Here is a 23562-nt window from a genome sequence, read left to right on the forward strand (position 1 = left end):
ACAAGCCCTCTAGTTATGATCTGCACGTTACTTTCTCATCATCCTAATGGGAGATCAGTTTATAAAATAAAATGAAAAAAGAAAAGGAAAAGGGATTACCTTTCATTTTAATGTAGAATTCTCCTAAGAGATTTTCCATCTCGGCCTCAACTGCACACATGTTCTGTGAATGACAATACACACAGGGATATTGTTAATTTCTGTACGTTGCAAAGATGGCATTAACGTGTAGAAAAAAAGGTCAATACCGATTAGAGTAAAACACAGAATGAAATTGTCATTAATGGCTTGACATTACTGTATAGAAGTAGACTTGCCATCATAGTAATCAACAAGCTAAAGGCGAATCACTGTCAAGGTGACAGCCAATAGCAATTTAATAAGCAATGAGGTCAAAATGAAATAGGTGCAACACATCTGAACATGACAACATAACGCAGTAGTGAGATATTAAATTAATATAAACAATTATGTGACATTAACTGTGTTTTGCCTAAAGAACAGTTTGAGAGCTACCTGGGAGCACGGCACACAGGTCTGGGAGGACAGAGCCCCCAGTGGAGTTGGCAAGCAACATAAGTAGGTACCATGGATTCCTTTGGTATTATGCAATCAAAGTGAGAAGCATTTATGTTTTCCCGAGAATGATAAAACACTGCCATTGAACTTTATTGTTATTCTTTCACTTTATAATTTAACCAAGTCTACTTATGCATTGTATCTATTGAAATTAGATATGTTCTGATTGCTTGGCATTGTGTCACAGCAAACGAATATCTTCCACCAATAGGATTCCATGACCTTTTGCTAATAAAGAACATTATAAATGTTTTGTTTCCCCCACATATTATATCTACTGTACATACACACACACACACACACACACACACACACAGTGGGGGTGCCAGGAGGGTACACCTTTGCAACACCGAAACACTAAATAAAATACCTCAGTATACTCCTTATAGCTTTTGCTTATTTCACTTAAACTTTCCCGTGCTGCTTTGCTAGAAGGAGATGCAGCAAAGGCTTGTTTCATTTTAATGGCTCCCTCACGCAGTCGCCTCTGGATGCAGTAGGCCTCATACAATTCGTCCACCTGGAAAACAGAAAATACATATTTCAATAAAAAGAGCCAAAAAAAAAAAAAAATAAAAACGCAAGAGAGTTAATACAAAAATTGGAAACAGAAACAGAATTTGACGGCAGATACAAACTATTTGGCCCATCTTGTCTGCCCATATTTCCTGCTCTAAAAACCTCAAATAATATTATTAGTCTTTGGTCTCATATTCCAGATAACCTTAAGCACACCCCATGCATGTTTAAATTTGCTCACGATTACCGCAACTATTCTGCTACCATTTGCCTACCTCTTCACAGTAAAACCTACTTATGTTACATCAAAGCTTTTAATCTTATAACATCTTGTCCTAACATTTTAGATTCTATTTTGTTTATAGAGCACCAGCAGATTCCATAGTGCTGTCGCAATAGGGGCATCATGTGGAGATAACAGATGGTTTCTTTCAGGATTGCAGGTATTAGGTACGAGGAGGATAGTTTGCATGACTGAGTAGGTCAGTTTTTAGTGAGGAATTAACATTAGAATAGGTAGGGAAGAGCCTGGCAGAACGAGATAGGGCGTTCCAGAGTATAAGAACAGCGTGGGCAAAGTCCTGGAGATAGGAAGAAGTACTGAAGAGAAGCAAGTCATCTGAGCAGTAAGGAACATATTTGTAGTAGAGATACAGAGAGCAAAACACGAAGAGCTCAAATTTAGACGAAGAGTGAAGGGATAGAAAAATTAGTTTTGAAACAATGTTCAGAACAGAATGTAGTGGGAAAAGGAGGAACAGTGGAAGAGAGATGTGATATTCCATGGATTATAACAAGGGAATGCATTAGCACTTTAGTGTGTGAGGAAAGGATGAACTTGTATTATTGGTGTTGCTCCTGCAATTGTGCAATTACCCCCATGTGGTAATTAGGCTAGCGAATGGTCGTTCTATGCTGGGACAAAATCAGGGCAGAAGGTTGAGACCAGGCCCGGACTGGGACAAAAAAATAGGCCCGGGCATTTAAGCCTGAGCAGCCCATTTTTATTTATTTATTTATTGTTAAAGCCCACCCTTTATGTACCATCTTTGCATTTACTCACTCATTCACACAAATCATTAACACATTCATTAATGCAGTCTTACAAATCATTCAAGCAATTCATCCACACATGAATTCATTAATTGTCATACGCATTCACACAATACGCATCTTCACTGCGGGACAAGGCATAGAGGTTTTATGAAGGAGAACTGATCTTGCTACTTAAGAGTGTGTAATTTCACACAGTGTTTTTATTGCTGGACATTATTTATTGAGAATATTTTTAGTACACATCTTCACTTTTCCACTTTGTAGAGTTATAGGTTCATGGAGGTCTTTTAAGGTGCAGGGCGAGTGGGAAGTATGGCAATGTTGCAGGTTAGGGGGTGGCAGCGGTCTGAGAATTTGAGAACTGTACAGAGTCTCTCCTCCTTTGAAACATTCTGCAAATGGGTGTCAATCAAAAACACAAAGACGTAGCACTACAAAAGTAACTCCCAATTAGTACAGATTGTAGTAGCTTTACTTTATAAATGGGGGCTGAATGCTAGGAGCCTGTTAACAGATATTTTTTATTCCAAAAATATATTGATAACTCATGCTGCAACCTCGATCATGGTGTAACGCCCACCCAACAGATACAAAATGCCTAAACTTAAAGAGTGAGGTAAGACTTGCACCCTTGTGACATCAGAGCCCAAGTCTGACCAGCGCTAAAGACCCAGACATTTCAAGTGGGAACTGGAAGAATGAACACTTACAATGTAGGCTTGCACCGTAAAAAGGAGCAGCTAAGCAAACACCATGGAGTGTATTCTCCAATTGGAACTGGTGCGATTGTTATTTATTAAAATAAAATTTATTTGGACAATGAAGTCTTAAACCATATTAATATAAAAAGGTCAATAGATTTAAAAACATGTTTGTAACAAGCACATTAAAGATAAAATAAACCTAACGTGAACTTGGACACATTTTTTACGCACGCTTGTTTAAGCACTGCTGTTCACCTGTTAGCGAGGCCACTTTCCTCTGTTCATCTTTTTAATTACATCTACACCACAACTTCCTCCTATTATCTTTAACCAGCGGGGTGCCACTACCCTTAACAGCAATAATCCATCTCTAGCTGTTATACCATTCGTCACCTCCTTCCTAACAATGATTTTTTTTGTCTTCTGCAAGCAGCGGGGGTTTGTTGGCATTTGCCTATGAATTGTGCACTCCGCTCGCCTTGTATAAAGGGTCATCACTGTAACACTTGGCTCCGAAGAAGTCCAGTGAGGCGAAACACATTAGGTTTATTTTATTTTAATGTGCTTATTACAAACCTTTTTTTTATACGTGTATTAACCTTCATTGTCGTCAAATTTTATGCCTATGATTTTTTACCCTATTACTTTCTTCTGAAGTGCTTGCACAAGTTCTGATTTTACATTTTTACACTGTAGCAAATGTAAAGCAAGGCACTTTAGAAAATACCATCACAACCCTTCACAACTCAAGCACTAGGCCACCTAGCATCACTTACTAGAGGTGGCGATAGGGACATTTACTACTCCAACATGAGTAAGGACCCTATTATACAGAGCGAGGTAATGATTCCTGATATCAGAGTAGACAGGGCTCTTTCGCTGACCCACTCACTTTTGGTTCTTCTGTACAGTGCTGTATTACTACAGCTATGTGCTGTTTCTGTCTTTTTCCAGGTTTGAAATGTCTGGGTCTTCAGCGCTGGTCAGACTTGGCGTCGAACAGGGGACAGGGCTTACCGCAAACATGACAGGCTGGTCTCTTTAAATCTGGGCATTTTGTATATGTTGGGTTGAGGGATAGAAACCCTTTGCCAATGGGTGCTAACACCCAAAACATTTGTAGTTCTGCTCTATGGATTTAACAAACCGCAAATTTTTCACAACATAATATGGTTTTGGTTTCTTTTTCTTGTTCTTCACATGATTTCCAATTGGAACACATTACAGGTTTATTCTCTTTAGAAGCAACTCTCAAAAGGTTTAATTTTTTCTGTGTGGAAATAGATGATGCATTAGTGGCATGGAGCCAGATGACCAGGTAGGAGGAGGGCACGCTGTAGTTTTCAAGTTCTATTTTCACAACATAGTTTCCTATAACTTCTGATATTTGAAAATCTGTAGCGATTTCTTTGACTTCCAAAAACATTTCATGTCCTAGTTGAAGTTAACCCCCCAGAAAATATGTAACATGTCACTTTCAAACAAGAAGTAGGCTTCAAACAGGATGTGGGGCAACAGGTGGCATCATTGTGCAGATGTAAAGACACGCGTCATACGCTCAAACCGTGACCATATGCAAGGAAGCTGGAAACTAAACCCTGGCATTTATTAGAAACATTTACAACTATTTATAGTAACAAAAAAAGGAGTTATGGGGCTGGCAAGCAGGGATAAGCACAAAAGGAACACTAGTGCGTCATAATCAGTTACCAATTTAGCAATGTATTCCATTTAAATACGGCTGCATAAGAGAAGATAAGACTGGTTTGTCAATGTAAAAACACTCGCCAAAAAGATCGACTTCCTTGACAATTGCTTTTTATTCTTAATGTGCAGATTTGTAGTATTTTTTGTTTTATGGAAAAAGAGTTCTAGTTTTGCATATATATATATATATATATATATATATATATATATATATATATATATATATATATATATATATATATATATATATATATATATATATATATATATATATACACACACACACCAGTCATACAGCATGTAAACATCCGGGAGGTCTGTCGCTGCCATAATGCAAACATTTACAAAGGCAATAAAAACCTTTGCAAATGGGGCATTTTGCAAAACCGAGAGCTAAATGATTTTCAGATTAGTTTTGTGGAGACTCTAATCCGGTTTAGGTAATTTGTTTTCCTCTGTTCTTTAATAAATCTGGACCCTAGAACATATGTTACATGATAAAAGCATAGTGCTTATATATTTTTATATGGGTGTATTCTCTTGGAATTGGATGGATTTGTGGATCATTTCAAAAGGTTATGGACACCATATGATCGCGTGGCATCACAAAGAAAGGAGGTGCAAGTGAGAGATAAGCCTATCAAGGGTTGTTGGCATGCTTGGGCTAGTGAGTGTTTCCTTGGCTAAATGGTGACAGACAGGCCTATTTTTATACATGGCTCTTTAATGGCCATTTGGCACTTCTCTGTGCTAGTTGACAGAATATGATACGCAGTAAGAGGCATGAGAAAAGGTTTTGAAGAGGAGTCTCCCTAAACCTTGATTTATGGATGGTTTTCTCCAGTCTGATCTATTTAGCATTTTATTCTCTCCCAGCACTCTCAATACATCTGCACTTTATTATGCATAACTGGTATTGTACAAGAACTGATCTAATTACTAGTTGATCTAATCCAAAACCTAAATCTGATATTTTTACAGGATGTTTCCTGAATCGTGATAAAACATCCTGCAGAAGGTACTGTCCGTGCATTAGGCATGTAGGCATGATTCACTGAATTACCTGCGAGTTCCTGTCCTCTAATTCTATTGGTATTATGTTAATATTTTCTTTTAATTACCTTACTGATATGAAACTCCAGTCTTCTGATATACCTTTCAATTGTCTTGATTTGCTGAAAGAAAAGAGAAAAAAAAAATTATATTATAATATATATATATATATATATATATATATATGCAACCAATATACCGTTAGGGGCGTAAAGGCTGTATTCATAAATTTGTAGGAATATTTAATCTGCACATTTTCCATTCATTACACGTGGCCTACTCAGCCCCTCCTGAAGGACAAGCCCTTAAAATGCATTGTGAAGGCAGGCAATTGTCCAACACCTATAAACGCCTTCAAAATACAGGTTAGTGAATACACCTTTCCAAATTCAGCATTTGTCTTTCTAAAAGGTGTCGAAGAAAATAGCATTGCAGCATGCATCTCATGCGGAAAAACTTAAAACAAAAACTTCATCTTCTGTGGTTACGCGATCACGTATAAGATACACACAAAAATATCACCATGACATGAATGATTACACGTCCCATGTAGTGCATGTACTTGTATTTGTGTGTACTGTGGCTCCTTAAAACAGATAAGCAATACCTTTAACCATAAACATACATTTCCTCCCCGTTTGCCTGCAAGCTCAAGCAAGCAATATTAAAAACGGCCCTGGACGGAAGCTGCAGCTCTCTGTGATGTTTTGAGCCACAAAGCACTCCATTGAGTGCACAGGAACACTTTCCACATTCCCATTAAATAATGGAGTGGTGGCAGTAAATACCGTATATCACGCGTCAGGAGATCTGTTTGCAAACAGAGGAAGTAGGCAAATGCATATGGGGCATACTCTGCAGCGTTCTTCCGTGCATTTTCAAGGGGGACATCATGAAAATTTAAAGGGATCTCTCAGCTGTCAAACTATATGATTGCTGGAGTGTCCCTTTCACAGACAGCTTCCCTGCATGCGCAGCAGACACCTTTAGTTCAGGAAGCTTGTATTTCTGTGGACTAAACCTATCAATGGAAATTGTCATTAACAACGCTAATGCCAGCTATTGCCTGTTACAGCTATTATCTTTTGTCTCCCAAACAATTCATTTATTTTTTTGGTACAAAGCAAAAGTTCCTCCCCCACAACGTTATCAGTAGCAGCTCACAAAAAAAAATACAAGTATCTGTGTGTTAGCACACACATAGTATGCCCTTTAAATGAACATATCCTTTCAATGTACATCAACAGTAGTTTATCCTCTATTGCTAGAAAATGTATGTATAATTTTAAAAATAGTGTCATTTTCTGTGCATAATTAAATGTTTCAGACAGCTGCATAATAGCCATTTGTATTGTGTTCTAGCTCTGTTATCCCCATAATTTCCAGTTCTGCCCCTCTTGAACCACAATTCTAACTTTAGTGACTAGACACCAACATTATTTAATAGTAATTAGACAGGTCAATTCCAATGAAATCTTTGAGCAAATAATTTAACACCGATTAATTACCCCACGCTCGTATTTGTGTTACTTGATGGTGATACCGTATTGGCTCGGATATAGGCCGCCCCCGTATATAGGCCGCACCCTAAAAGTTTGGTGCTTTTTTAAAGAAAAAGTTTTTTTCTTTAAAAAAGCACCAAAAAAAAAACATGCTGCCACTCTGTCCCCCCCGAGATATGCTGCCACTGTCCTCCCTCCCCGAGATATGCTGCCACTGTCCTCCCCCCCGAGATATGCTGCCACTGTCCTCCTCCCCCCCGAGATATGCTGCCACTGTCCTCCCCCCCCGAGATATGCTGCCACTGTCCTCCCTCCCCGAGATATGCTACCACTGTCCTCCTCCTCCCCCCCCGATATGCTACCACTGTCCTCCCCCCCCCCGAGATATGCTGCCACTGTCCTCCTCTGCCCCCCCCCTCGACTTACCGGAGCAGACTCCCGGGTGTCTTGCGGGGCCGGCGGGGGACATCTACGCAATACGCGTATGCAACTTCCGGTGCCGGTACCGGAAGTTGCATACGCGCATTGCGTAGATGTCTCCCACCGGCCCCGCAAGACACCCGGGAGTCTGCTCCGGTAAGTCGGGAGTGGGCAGAGGTAAATCGCATCGTGCGGACGGTCCGCACGATGCGCTTAGACAACCTCCCGTGCCGGCACCCCCCCCGTGGGAAGTGCTGGCAGGGGAGGCTGTCTGAGCATATCGGGGAATAGGATGCAGGTCCCCTGCACCGCTGCGGGGGATCTGTATCCTGCCCAGTCACGGGCGTCGGGCGCTAGACCCCGAATATAGGCCGCACCCCCACTTTAAAGACTTAAAGTGGGGGAAAAAAGTGCGGCCTATATTCGAGCCAATACGGTATTTAGAAACCCGTATTTATGCATTAACCATAGTACTACTGTCCTGTGAAGGTAAGAGATTGTAAGCTTGCAAGCAGGGCTCTCTCCACCTAATGTATCGGTTTGTCTTAGTCTGTCAATTCTCGTCTTGTCATACCCTTTGAATATATGTGTTTTAAGAAGCGCTGCGTAAATTGTTGGCACTATATACATAATATCAATAATATAGTATAACTACACAATTTTAACACACCCTGGTTGCCAATTCATTACATGGGAAAGAGCTGAATATTTCAACACAACAAAATGTGAATGTGGTTTTAAGAAAAAGGGAAGGACATCTTAAAGATTTTTCTGAGAAGGAAATGTTGAAATTCAAATAGAGATGGCAATTCTTTGGATGGAACGCGCATTTCCTGTACATTTGAACAGCAGAACACCATTTATGAATTAAATTAAAGTGTGTAAATATATAAGGGTGTGTTAAAAAATGTTTTCTTTGTGTAATTTCAACCAGCCATTTCATTATTACACCACAGGTTACTTTCTTCTGTCACTGTATTCCTAGGGTTGGTTGAGCCAGCTATGGCATAGCTTGAATTAAACCAACGCTAAGCCAAGCCCCAGACTCTTGTGTGTTCTTCCAAACGCACTGAGGACGTGCTTACAATCTCTTACGCCATGAACCGCACTCTGCTTCTCGCTCGTGCTTCTCCTTCTGCACTAACAGGCATTGGGCTTGAGCCCACACCAGCTAATCTAGCCGTATGCATGCCTACCCTATGCCATCAGGGTGTTTACTCACTCAAACGTGAGCTAGCGTTAAATCAAAAAGACCTTCTAATAGCAATAAGGCACGGATCATCGTAACCTTACTTGCAGCAGAAACACTCTAGGGTTGGCCTCTCATCCGTAGATCAAGTCGCAGTTTTCATCTCACTGCAAGGAAACCTAAACTGATAGTTTACTGATAGACCACCAGTGACATTAAAACAAAACAACTCTGAATCTGCCTAAAATACGTAAAACATCTGCAGTTCTTGAGAACCAATTGCTATATTTAACCCCTTCCTCTATGCAAGTATTGTTACACTCCCCTCCACTCAAGTCACGCGCACCCACCCCTCAATATGTCATGTTGCTTCTTTTATCTGCTGTCACATCTTTTATCTTGCCTTTTGCTTCCAATGACTTATTGACTTTTGTGCAGCTACGACTCACATAGATAGTTTAGATCTTTCTAAAGAATATCTATCTTTCTTGAGAAAACTCAACAAAAAATGTCCCTAAGGCTTCTGGAAGTCCTACTTAGTTACCAGTTGCCTGGAGCTTTCAACCTGCACATGTCTAACATCAAGTTATGACATCATTTGCTTTAGCGCCCCAAAACGTCTCAGGGCAAAAACATAGGAGAGAGTACTGAAGGAAAAGAAAAAGGAAAAACAAACCCAGGGCAGTAATACAGATTTCCAATTGCAGATAATCCATAAACCAGTACCGATATTCCTGAGAGACTTTCCAATGTTTACCAGAATTGCATAGTAATGTGAGAATTTATAAAAACATAAAAAAACAAATGTCTGCTATTTTGTAAATCTGTGTAACGTGCAGATTTAAACAAATAGCTTAAAACATAATAAAAAAGACCACCTTACCTTATCAAGGTCGTATTGTACGCCCTGCAAAAGAAAAAGAATGTATATTTGTTTTCGAAGTCCTAATAATATGAAGAACAAAACTTGTAGAATGACGTTTGCAACCTTTTTTTTTTTTTAATGGAATAGTGTTGTTAATCAAAAAAGAATCATCCTACATAGCTACTAATGCCAACATGTATAATTGCATATGTCAATCACACACACACACACACACACACATTATATATATATATATATATATATATATATATATATATATATATTTTTTTTTTTACATACTCTCACATGCGGAAAATAAATGTCTAACAAGCAAGATACAGAACAATGCTTAAGTTTGTATTGTACTGAAATATCTCACCAGTCTTGAATTTCTCTTCATGTCTTTTAACTGGGCAGTCAGCTTGTCCAGTTCTGTCTGGTGAACTTCCAGATATTCACTATCAACAGAAATCAAATACGTTGCAGACATGTAAATCAATAGGTAATTCCAATCAGCAGCCTACTACTAATGGTAACATTAGGCCAGATAAAGTCCACATATACTGCTGCAGCTAGAGAGTAAAATTTGCTTAGAAGGTAGGATCGTTAATATGGGTATATTTACGTCTGGCGCAGCCCTACGACTAACCCAGGGCAGAGCCCTCAGCTGCCCACTCTGCATTCTCCATCCTCCAGCAGAGCACCAGGGTACGACACTAAATAACGGAGTCTATGGAGGTCTGTAAATGGGCCAGTTGAGGAGGTTAGTGATCTCCCCTGTAATGGGCCCATTAAGCATCAGCACACCAAAGGGCAATCTGTTTTGAGGCAGGGGCACTGCTGCCCCCGACCTAGTCGGTGAAGGCCAGAATATGTGGCTGGGTATAAAAGAAATGTATGAAAGAAGAATAGAAGTACTTCAAGAGCAACAACAATTAAAGAGGTGGGTGTTGTAGATATAGAGTTGAATAAAAGATTATTTAGAAAGGTTGAAGATGGAGAGGTGTGCATGAAACAGCTGCATATGGCTTCAGAAGAGGGTGGAATCGGAGGGATCATAGCCGTGGCACTTTAATGGCGTCTATTCACGAGGCTGGTCATGTCTGGGTCTCCACAAACTGGACGTAGGGGCAGATTATTTAAATAATATTTAGATGATACTTACTCAAGCCCAGCCTTCAAGGCTCCATACACTTCCTCTACTCTTTCTGGCTGAGGCTCTTTGGAAGAACTACTGGTTTTGTGACCAAGGTTATGCATTTTCTTTTGCTTGGTTTGTGGCTTTTTGGGAGCTGACGCGTTCCCCAGGAAGGAATTACATCTGTAAAACAGGAAGAACAAAAAGATAACAAAAACATTAATATCTAGAGACATCCTCTAACATGGAACACAATGAGCATACTCTAGACAGTCTGCTAGTTCTGCAGGTGCGTGTTTGCTCCATCATACAGCGATACGGAATATGAGCATTATGTGTAATAATCTAACTAGGGTATACATACTGTGCCACTTTATCAAAGTAGAAGCAAACATTTTCTTACACACACACACACACATTTACTAGGGCACAGCAACCATTTTGAACACATATACGTCAATTTTGGTTAGTGCATAATGCAGGGGAAAACGTTTCTCTTACATAAGATGTAGGTCTTGAGCCCATGCTAGCTTTAGGCTTAGCCCTTCATATATACACACGGGCCTAAACACTTCACCCCACCGAAACACACTATAAAAAACATACCCAACACATACACACATTACACATGACTCCTCCTTACCTGATGTATTCTCCTATATTTCCAATCTATGAACCTATGGCTTTAGTCCTCTTAGCTTCTACCTAGCAAAGCCTCTGCTGTACAGCCTCGGTACGCAAAGTCTCAATCGAAACAATCTTGATTTAAGAATTCTAAACATTCAGAACAACTGGGCAATCCATAAATTCCAGAATGATTTAAGAACAGCTGCCTTCAAAAATATCACATGTGGTACTACAAGACATTAATAGCACAAGCCAAATGAAGGACAAGGAACTGACCCGGCACACAAGACCATTTTACTCATGCTCACGTTTCATTTTTCGATTTATCATCGTTATTATAATATTGATAAAAGGTTGCAACCACTTCTGCCTAAACTACATTTCTCTTAACGGGACAGTCACCATCCTATACAATTCAATGCATTTGACAGCTGCATGGTCAATTGATACAGGTTTCCATGCACGTTTCATACAGCCAACTAGTGGACCACAGAGTAGGAGGGCAGCTGCAGCGTCTATCTCAGAAATGTCCTTTATTCTTAATAATGCGCAGGTTACTTTAACATGCATTCTTCTTTTTGCTATGTTTATTCACAGGCAGTTTTCCAGTGTGTAATACCGTATATCATGCGTGTTAATATATACAGTTTAATAGACTCTTTGTAACCTTGAAGAAAAGGCCAAAAACATCATGTGAAATCCAGCACTGTCTTATTATGGTCCTTGATAAGACAAAATAGACATTATTGTGATAGCCTAATAGTGGGTTTAAAAAGAAAAAACGGCAAAAAGCATATATCAAAACTATTTTGTTTATTGACAAATCAGACAACTGATTAAGCCATCCAAGTTTAACGTCATACGTTATAATTGGTCAACTTCATTTATCAGTTTAATTGACTTGTAAGTTAGGAGGAAGAAAGACACATGCCCTCATTCATAGGATTTTGACAGCGTCCTATCCATAGTAGAAATTATTAAATTTGTATTTATGTACTTTCCACACAAAGCAGCAATATCATATAGAAACAGAAGAAAAGACGAGATAAACGTTGACAAACGTTATCTGCCTGGCACAGTAATAAATGAGAGAAATTGTACTCTCACCAGAAACACAAGAAAAAGATATGCCTGTATTTCGGAAAACTTTACTGTAAAGTAATCCAAATGTGTACTTTTGTCATGTCCATGGATCAACTGGGATTTTGGCAAGCCATTTGTCAACACCCCCTCCAAAATAAATAAAAAAAATAAACAGTATGGTCCTTGATAAGCTAAACTAGACATTGTTGTGATAGCCTAAATGCAAACTGATTAAGCCATCCAAGTTTAACGTCATACGTTCTAATCAGTCAGCTTAATTGACTTGTACGTTAAGAGGAAGAAAGACACATGACCTCATTCGTAGGATTTTGACAGCGTTCTATCCATAGTAGAAATGATTCAATTTGTATTTATGTACTCTCCACACAAAACCTACTTTTGTCATGTTCATGCATCAACTGGGATTTTGGCAAGCCATGTGTCAAAACACACAAAAAAACAAAAAAAAAAGTTCCATTTTGAACCCTTACAACACCAGAAACTAAATTTGTAGAATATAGCTATGGAACACAGATTCAGTTATGCATGTATTTTTTTGTCACAGTTTAAGTGAATAATACTGCATACAGAACAGCACAATATTATTACATATTATGCAGATTTTTTTTTTAATTGAACACCCATCTAAGTCGTATATGTATATTTTACAACTAAGTGCATGGCCTCCTCTAAGCAAAGTAGTAGACTCTTACCTAGATCTTCTTTCTGGAATGCCACTGAAGCCTGCAAATGACTGACTTCTAAGAATGCCATTAGGCCCTCCGGGAGGTAAAACCTGAGAGCCAACAGACATGATATCTGGGGTTCTGAAAGGTATGCCTGCAAGACAAAATCACAAATATCTTCAGCACAGGCTCTCTTTGTATAGACATACAATAGTACAATGAGCTAGAGAGGCTTTTTATGTTCTTCTTGGCTGATAAGAGGAACCTGAACACAAAGATTCTGCATTGCAATGATGTTTTCAGACCTTAGGGAAGAAAACAAAATGGTGATATAATTTGGCAAGGATTTTCCAGGTTTGTCAATTTGTTTTCTAGGTCACAGCTTATCATCATTATTATTATTTTAATGCAGCCATCTTCTGCTTACAACAGTTAGGGGGAAACATCCTCATTTAAAGGGACAATTTAATGTCCTCTACAGCCCCAATAAAAATGACCTTAACTGTAACTCACAAATGGCCTTCTTACCTTCTGAAGGTACTACAGCGGATGCCCCCTCCCCTCTTCTTGTATTTTGCACCAGTTTTAGCTGCCTAAGACAGCCAGGCACTGGCAAAAAAGTGCTCCAATTGTAACCCACAGAAGCACTTTCTGTGCATGCGCACAGGGGGTTTTCAGTAGACCACCTGGAACTTGTGCGAGCCAGCAGAGGGGCTGGCTGGTGGCTGATTGTATCCGAATGGACAATACTGATCAGAAGATGTGCTCAAGATACATCTCCTGCAATAAAAAAGCTGGGGTGCAATGAACCCCTATCTGCAAAAAGCCATTATTTATAAGGGGCACTCGGCGATCATATGCATTACGCGCATGTAACTGCTGAAATGTGCGTTTAAAATGATCTTATTCTAATACTAGTTAATCATAAAACAAAAGGTTTCAGATTATTATAAACAAATCCTTCAGCATGTTGCTTGGCCTCAAAATTTAGACTTGCATTTAAGACAGGACTTGGCAAACCCCGGGCACCAAATCACTTTCTAGGGTTTTGGGGAGCTATGGGCTGTCTGCGAGGGATTAGAGCCTTTCCTGAGCCAACAAAGGTAGAGGTAAGTATGTCAGTGTGTGTGTGCGCGTGTAAATATGTTTGTATATTAATACGTGACAAGATCAAGTGAAAAAAATAAAATAAATTAAACATAACATTTAATGAAAACTGAATAAAATCCTAAATGTTATCTCTCTCCTACATTGACCTTGTATGTGGGAGGGATATAACATTTAGAATTGTATTCAGTATTCATTAAAAAGGTATTTTTTTTTTTAATAATAATAATGAAAAGCATCTTCCCAGTTCCCACAATTTATCCATTTATTAAATGAGCAAACTGAGTGTAGCAAGAGCCATACGTTGATATAGCGATAGGAGGCTAGGAGTTGTAGAATAAAATTAGGTACATAGGACATCAATCTTAATAGTACAAACTTTTGAAAACATTTAGAATGGTTTGTCGTGTAGCGTTTTATTATTGATTTAGAACTGTTAAAAAAGGCCATGCCTTTAAATGTTCTATATAGCTTATAGAGACACAATTCAGCGTACGGAGACCAGATTTCCTGTTAACGGAGGTCACACAGCAGAGCTGCATTAAAGAATATTTTTTTCTGTGCAAGATGCATTTTATAGCATGTTTTCGTACCGTATGGTCACTATTTCGGGTCAATTTAAAAAAAAAATCTTAAACGGCATAGTAGCTGTAATAATCCGCTATATCTGAAGGAATCTCATGTAACATTTTGTTCAAGAAACCTCTTGACCCACTTCAACGCACCACTAACTTACACGGACTGCAGGCTGGTATAAGAATATAGCTTTGCAGTCAATGACACGATATTTTAAAATTACAGGATATTCACAAGATTAAAAAATGTGGGACTTCCCCTTTAATTCTATTTTAGATTACATGATCCTAGTTTTCTCCAGAACACTGCAGAGGAGGAATTCAGCTGAAAAGCTCTGCAGTCTCCTCCTCGGCAATTAATCTGTTAAATGTGGAACACAAACCACAGGGTAAAAAAAAAGCAAAGGGAAAAAGTGTTCTTTTGAGCGTTCGTTTCAATGATTGCCTCTTTTCCGTATGAAATTGTGTGTGCCAGGAGAAAAAGGTTTCCATGGTAGCAACTGCTACACCATATTAATCACACCCTACAAGAGCCAACTCAATTTATATTCACATTTGAAGAATAAAAACTACGGAGATTAACAAATTGTGGTACAGGCTGGCGCATCAATAAGATTAGTTGTAAGAAATATTTTATTTTAGAAGAAAATAAGCTCAGCCGCATTACCTGTAATACCTGCGATATTAATAATGATGACTATAAAGTAGTTTCCGACATATCGATCAATGATGCACCAATGAAGGGACATTCTTGGGTCCATGTATAGACCTCTATAAACTGGGCTCTGCTTTTGGGCCAGTATAGATCATATTCAACATCACATCACATATTGCCAACAGGGTGCGTAGAGCAACAGGACATGATCCAGCATTTACATGATGACTGGATCCATTATGTCCACACATCATCTTCTGGTAGATGCATTTTAGACAAGACAGGATGGTCCCACTGATTCAACTCTGCATTATACAGGGCCAGCCAAACTCTTGGCAGCAGCAATTTATTGGGAACAGGACTTCATAATGTATAATAAAGCCACGGAGTTAAAACGACAACTCCCTTTAGTGAATAATCCTCATGTGTGAAAAGGGTTTTTTGGAACTGCGCTACTTTAATGCAATCCCCATGCTAAATGTTAAATGTTTATTAAGTATGCAGAACCGTTAACTGAAAAGTAACAGATCTACTTTAACAAGCTGAATGATACCTTTATACACACCACTCACATTTAGGTCCTGGAAATGAGGTACCATACTAGACATGAATTTATATATATATGTATTCCTTCTAATTGTTGCTCCCCCCCACTCTCCCTCTTGTAATTCCGAGTACTTATCCGTATGCTGCCAGGCTTGGTTTCCATGGTTACACACAGCCGAGACCTCATATTGGAGTTATCGAGTTGGGTTTGGATGTGACAATGTTTTACTTTGAGAAAGGTGTGCTAACTCTGTACTAATCTGTGCTAACATCGCGATGGCTGCCAGTCACTCAAGGCACACCTGCCTGTTCTGTCAGTTACCGAGTTGCTTATCAGACCCCAGACTACAACAGTTAGGATTTTGCTAGCAACCGAGCTTCTAAATCCCAAACACAGCAAGACCTGGAATTCCAACATGACTAGTTATTTATTTATTTTTTTCTACTGAAAAGCTACTTTTCAAAGCCTGTTCCCCTCAAACATGCATTAATATACAGTACTCACAATCAAAATGGTTTCTGATCTATTTTTCACTAAAGGCTTAATAACATCCTTTATTAATGCAAAACATCGTAAAAAGCGATATAATCAGCAGTACACCCCCCCCCCAAAAAAAAATCATATATACAATGGTTGTATATACAATGTCTGTATCTTCTTAGGTATGACTGGTGTCCACAGAAAAGATGGAGGTCAACACCTTCCTGGGCTGTTTAAGGTCCAAACAGGTGGTCTTATGCCCGGTATACTGGACAAATCTCACAGTCGTAAAAATACATAGTCTGCTTAATGTTCTTACCTGCTCTGAAGCTAACAAAACTGACAAAATCCTCTAAGAACCCAGTAAATGACAGCAATTTAATGTAGTTGATATTGTGTTTGCTGATAACCTCGTTGCTATGGATACGGTTGCCAGAGGAAACAGACCAAGCATTTTTGTCAAAGCAAAGAATTCAGAGTTTTGTATGTCACAGCCAGGCTTCGGAACATGTGTGTGGGTCTCTTAAAATGGAACAGATTACTTTCTCTGTAATCCCCGCAAAAGAAGAATGCTTATTTTTTTTTTTTTTTTTAACTTAAAAGTACTTCAATATGCATTTTTCAGGCATTAAGATAAAAAAATATATATATAAAACAAAATTAAGCAGTTTCCCCCAAGGTAGAAGCTGCAGCTCTTCAACTGCAGATGCCCGCCTCATCCATGGTCTGACTAATCTTGCCATTGATTGGCTGCTTCAAGCTTTAATTGAAACCAGTGGGACATCTTTCAACAAAATGTACGCAGAGTCTCAATAGATCCCCCACCGGCAGTGTTCAGCCAGTGGTGGATCGGTCTGCTGGTAAATATATCACGTGCTAGGAGACGTGTTCACCGGGAGGCAGTCACAGGGGCAAATGAATACGGAACGGAAACTTCAAGGGGCTTCTCAGCTCTCACATGCTAGCATAGGGTGGCTGGAGTGCCCCGTTAAACAGTGGTGCACTACTTAACAGAATAGGCAACTGTGTGTTCTTTACCATCAGATAAAGGGATGAAAATTCAACAACCTCAACATCATTTCCTTAAAAAGGGTATTTTAAAATTAAGGCTCTTTGATAAAATATGATGTCGCCACAGAGCCACGCTTTGCCACTGGACACCAGGATCCTTGAATATGTTCCAGATGCACACATAAGGGTAAGGATTTTTAGGTAACTCCACTCCACCATACACTCTTCCTACTTAACATTTTTAAAACACACTGCCAGGTTTTATGTGGAAAAAATGGGTTGGTGCAACGTTTCCCATGGCAACCAAAGGAATGTTCCTGCTGATCGTAGAACGACATGACCTCATAGTCTCATACTAAAGTGAATCATGACAGGACGGACTTTAGTATAACCTAATGGATTGGTTTGTCTGTCTAGTCTAGTCATTCCCTTTTGAATACACTCATTGTAAGCTGCACTGAGTAAACCGTTGGCTCTATATAAATAAAATGGTAGTAATAATAATAATACATCAAAACAAAGTGGCTTTGCTGTACCATCAAAAATTGTCCTGCAGTATATAAAACTCCATTTATTGTGTCACAAACATACATTATAGCGGAATGTGAAAAGATTTCAATCTGTGGTAACCCAAGTATAAAAAAATACAAAGTAGGGGCGCTCACAAGCTAAAAAGCATAAAAGGCATGTATCAACTAAGGCATAATATTGGGGATTCTGTCACACCATATGGTCATATATTGCTTGATCGCCAAAGTACCCCAAGTTAGAGTCCCATCTAATTTTTCACAGCTATATTGCTTACCAAGGACCTGAATCATTGGGACTGCGCTGCATTTTAACCCAAAAGATTCAGGTAAAACATGCCTTAAGAAAACTTTTTCATCATACACATTTATGCTCAGTGTTACAAGCAGTCGGTACACTTGGTTTCACACACCGTGCAGAAACAGACAATGAAAATTAAATTGATTTTGACAAAGCCTTACAGTAACGCTGCCAAATGTGACTTTCTGCTGCGGAAAAGGGCTGCTAAATTAGGGACCTCAAAAAGGTCACTGGCTTGGAGGCCCAAACTGCGCTTGTTAAATGGGAATAACGGCTTGCTCGTCAATACTGGGCAATGTTGATTAGGTGAACGACTCTCTCCGTCAAATTCACTGCCAGCTTCAGCCCGCACTGGGCACTTGTATTTCAGAGGCTTTAAATGGCTGCCAGAAAACTGTGTGCGCTTCAAGCCTTCCACCCGTTCCAAGGAATTGTCAGTTTCAATTTGTTCCTTCCTCTGTGAAGGAACTAAGCTGTTAGGGTAATTGTGCCAGGTTTTGTGTTTAAAGGGAAAATACATTTTAAAAGGCAAGTAGGCCGGTCAAACAAAAAAGGTGGACTTGGAAAGGACACCGATGCCAACTTCTAAAATGGACTCCTGCGCAGAAGTATTCTGAAAGGCATACAAAGTCCCTTCCTGGCACTCTGCACTTGCCAAGCCCGAGGAGGATGTGATAACCATGATGATTAGGTCCGACGTTCACATAAACCATACGTAAACTCCCATACAGAATAAAGCGCCGCAGAGATGACATGACGTGGTGGCCAACCTTTTCATGTCACAATCTCAACTTGATTGAATAATGTAAAACACATGACCCATTTCATGGGCAATATCATCATGGGAACATTTTTATAATACAGAACGCTTTTGTTCATGGGGCCTTGCCATATAGTTTAAAAGTTTCTCATAAGTCGGTTTCAGTTAAATTAGAACGATCACAGAGTAACTGTTCGGAAATAAATACTTGTAGAAAAGGTAGCAAAATTTAAAGGGACATTCCAACCACCATATGCACCTTAATGTATATAAAAGTCCTTTTTCCCACTGATGTCTCCTGCTTCACACTCAAACTACTTCGGTTGCAGGTAATGCGTTCACACGCACACGCTACTGCAGCCCGCAGGCACATGGGATACTCGTTGCCAGCGAGATATGGGGAGGGTGACCACATGTCCCGGGCAGCCTCAATGAAAAGTCTGAGTGAAGGAGGTCTCAGGAGAGTTGAGAAGTCTCTTCCGATTGCCTGAGAGTGGAGAAGCCTCTTCTGAGTCCCTCCTTCACACCGACTCAGCGCAAGCCGCAGCCGGCATAGTGTATCCCTGAATGGCAGAAATAAAATATCACCCAAGGAGGGGGATGCTCAGAAAGTACTTCCACAGATTTCAACGGGAGCGTTTCCTGCAATTGTTTGGCAGCTTGGTGTGAAAATAGGAGGTGTTTTATTAGTTTCAGGGCTATGCACCCAACAATTTAGGTTTTCTTGTCCAGGCTTGGCTTTATAAACCCCACAGTGCTATTTTTGTACGAGTGGCACATAACTGTGGGGTCCTAAGCCCTAGTGCTTTATTTTTGTTCATCATGGCCCTACCACATTCATCATACATCATAGCCCCCTCACTTTATTCGTATCCACCTTTCTTACACTGGCGACCCTTATTGCACATGGTACTATACATGGCAAATCTAATTAGGTGTGATATGGTACAATGTACTTATATGTTAATTATAGTGGTCATACAGCAGTATAGATGTATTATAATTATTTGGGTCAGCTGTTGGGTCAGCTTGTCATTTTAATATCCCTTGTGGAGTTGCATGTGTGATCATTATTCGCGTCTCGTGAAGCTTTTATAAGCATCCCTCCTTGCACTACCTGTAGACTGTACCCTTCTGTGTATTGGAAGACTTCTGGTTTGGTTATGAATTAGGCTATCTAATGTGCATACCTGGGAACATGGGGGCTCCGGCTACCCAGAGCCTACCCTTGCGCGATGCGCCCAGGACCTTCCCAATGACATCATGCTAACACCCCTATTTAAAAGAGAAATGGGCAGCGAGTGGGGCGAGTCAGGACCCCACTCCTGCAACTCAGAGGATTTGGGTCTACCTGGAGAAGTGAAATCAGAAGAGTTTCCAGGTAATGTGTCAATAAAGCTTTTCCAAGTATTAATAAGGCGTCCGACTAAATCACATGTGGGCAGTCTTAAGACACCCTCTAATTCCCCAACACCAGTATTTTGACACTCATGCTTACCATGCTTCTCCACACGGACACAAACTGACCCCTATTAACCACACTGACAAACTTTCCACTGATCATACGCATCATATACTCAGCCTCACACACCTCATCATCTTCATGCCTCCAACATTATCTATACCCCTCTCATCTTTAAGCCCTGCCACCACCACCAGTAGCCACATCCACATGTTCTCCATCATCGTTTCCCCATCGTTCTTTAAGAAGCTGAAGTAAACAACAAAAACCATACTACCCTACAGTGCTTGTTGTCCAGAGTTTGGTGGTGAGGCTGAGGCAGGCAGACAACTTGCCAAAAAATCTTGCAGTCACTGAACTGCACAACATCTTATCCATCTGCTGTCATCATGCAGGAACTGTAGGACTGCAAGGGAGAATTGGAGACGTATGTAGAAGAGATCTGTGCCGAGACATTGATCTCTATTGCAGCCAGCGCTGTGGCACTGCGGACGCACATGAGCATTAGAAGGCTTTATTGCAGTTTTATCTCGATTTCATTGAGCGTCATGAAACCCAGACAAGTTTCACACTCAAGGAGGATGGAGCTGGCCCTACATAACACTGAGGTCAGTCTGTGAGGTTACGTTCAAGAAATTTCAAGGACTTAATCACACATGCAAAAGAAGCATCTCCCCCAGAAAAACTACTTTGTTAACCCCTTAAGGACAATGGGCGGTCCCAACACTCATTGAAAACAATGCATTTTGAGCCCGTACATGTACGGGCTTTGTCATTAAGGGGTTAATAAATACAATTTGCATCCCCAGCAGTTCTGTCAGTCCCGAGACCAATATAGTTTCTCACTGAAACAAGAAAAGAAACCCCAACATGCAAAACAAAAGCCCAATATGCAAGTAAATTACATGTTCTTCTCAACCGCCCACCTGATCCTAGAAGTGCCAAGATGATAATTATGAAACATTCGCCTTCAGAATAAGAGGCCAAGTTGCTGGATAATGTTAACAAAGATGCTTTGGCCACCATAACATGCCGGGATTGTTATTCCTTTACATGTGCTTTAACACCTTCACACAGCACATGCTATATACGTATGTCGGCGATGCAAACACCCTATAATACATTAAAGGCAATGACATCATTAACTAATCTTTGCTCAGTGAGAAGGGAACAAAAATGCTATTGCAATTGAAGCTAAAGTACCTATTATAATCATATTGTTGTGCTCATCTCTATGCATTGAACACAAGATGCCCATTTTCCACAGAAAACATGTTGCTTTCATACACTAATGTTCTTGCGTAACAGCTGCTAATAAAATTCTGCAACCTACGCAGAGGAAAAAAAAAAACAATTCCGCTCAACGCAAGAGAGTGTGCGAGTGCTTTGACGCATGCGATTAGAGTGATGTATTATATGCAGTTACTTACCCCTCTTTCTCTACATGAATAGATGGAATGATTACATAGATATACGTGCCAATCTGCACGCTACATCTTAATTGATGCCAACAGCGTGCATTACCGATCCATCTTACAGCTGAGTGGCAGTAGGTACAAGGTAATTAACACAAACACTTCTTAAAAGCTCAGGACACCTAGGGTGCCATTCGTTAGAGCAGCAAAATGTTTTAATGATTGACAGCTTTATTTTTTACTTATTTAAAAAAAAAAAGTGTGGAACATTTTAGCTTCTATAAGGGGTGGACTATGTTAGTGGCTAGCAATAAAGAAGCAAATTGGGTCAAGATGGATGGCCCTAGTGAGGCAACCTTTAGTTCAGATTAAAAGTGCTGCTCTGAGCTAAGACGCACGTAATCATATGCCTTGCCATTTTATTACATTCATTACCGCATACGCCTATTACATCCATAGCTAAAGGGGTTGGGGGGCAACCGCGACAAAAGGTTACACCTGAAGTACAGCCACTTGGCTAGATTTTGCTGAACATTAAGACTATTATGGTTTTATATATAGCACCATCATATGCCGTGGACCTGTACAATGGCATTATTCATACATCTGTAAGACAGCAATGACCGTTTCTACAACATTACAACAAAAAATCGCTATGTTTAATCACACCCTTTTCTTTTTAAAGCTGTCTGGATGCAATAGTGCCTTGAATCTTCGAGAACAAAATGTATTAAAAAGTTCCATAGGATACACCCTTAGAAAGTCTTAGGTACCTTTCACTGAGCCAACAGATGGAATCTATTATAGGCCTGTTTCTTCTCAAAGCTACCGATAAAAGGACAACCACAAAGTACTACAAGAAAGCGAGCATAAAAATTATAAAAGTTTGTTTAAGCATTATTGCTTTCACTCAAAAGTGCTCATGTACTTGTTACATAATACATGAAGATGTGAGCAAGCATATATTCACTACCTTTGCTGTGATGTCCTTAAATAAGCTTCGGTGTAAACGCCTTCAGAACCCATGTAATTAGTCTAATGAGTCCACCTGTGTACAATTAGTGTGTTACCAAGGGATTGTTAGAGAGTATACATAAACAAACAGGACAATGAAGACCAAGGAGCTATCAAAACAACTCCAAGATAAAGTTCTGAAGAAGCACCAATTAGGGTCAACTACAAACAACCCCACGAGCGATGTTAAGCCATTTATTATAATGGGAAGAATAAAGACACAACATTGTATCTAGAGAACGGCCACCTAATGCCACTCGCTGAGAATGGTACCAAGGGGCCAAACGTAAATATGATGGAGCTGGACTCATCCTTTTTTCTTTTTCTTTCTTTCTCTCTTTGGGACTATGGTCACCTGTATGCCCCACAATGCTGGGATTTATGGAAAAATGGCAAGATTAACTAAAGACATAGACATGATTTCTGCAAATTCTACACACATTTTCCGTTTATAGGTGCTTTGGCACTCTGCCCAAGTGTTCCCAGAGGTTTTTTTTTTTTTTTTTTCTTTCCAAAGAGGACAATCTGTTCCAAAACGTCTGAACATCTGCTAAAACGCAATCTTAAAAGTACATAGAGC

The 23562-nt window shown here is 39.7% G+C and overlaps 1 protein-coding gene across 3 annotated transcripts in view; it reads right to left on the reverse strand.

Annotated features, from left to right (window-relative positions):
- Window positions 1–23562, reverse strand: part of RIPOR2 (RHO family interacting cell polarization regulator 2) — a 56473-nt gene that overhangs the window by 19498 nt on the left and 13413 nt on the right. For all 3 annotated transcript variants that reach the window (XM_053466708.1, XM_053466711.1, XM_053466709.1), the window contains exons 2-8: window positions 13156–13282; window positions 10760–10915; window positions 9974–10052; window positions 9613–9636; window positions 5687–5740; window positions 950–1099; window positions 100–163 (exon numbers count right to left, since the gene is read on the reverse strand). In XM_053466708.1, coding sequence (XP_053322683.1) covers window positions 100–163; window positions 950–1099; window positions 5687–5740; window positions 9613–9636; window positions 9974–10052; window positions 10760–10915; window positions 13156–13282 — 654 coding nt within the window. The remainder of the gene's footprint in view (window positions 1–99; window positions 164–949; window positions 1100–5686; window positions 5741–9612; window positions 9637–9973; window positions 10053–10759; window positions 10916–13155; window positions 13283–23562) is intronic.

Source organism: Spea bombifrons, chromosome 5 (genome assembly GCF_027358695.1).
Source record: "Spea bombifrons isolate aSpeBom1 chromosome 5, aSpeBom1.2.pri, whole genome shotgun sequence".
Taxonomy (NCBI): Eukaryota; Metazoa; Chordata; class Amphibia; order Anura; family Pelobatidae; genus Spea; species Spea bombifrons.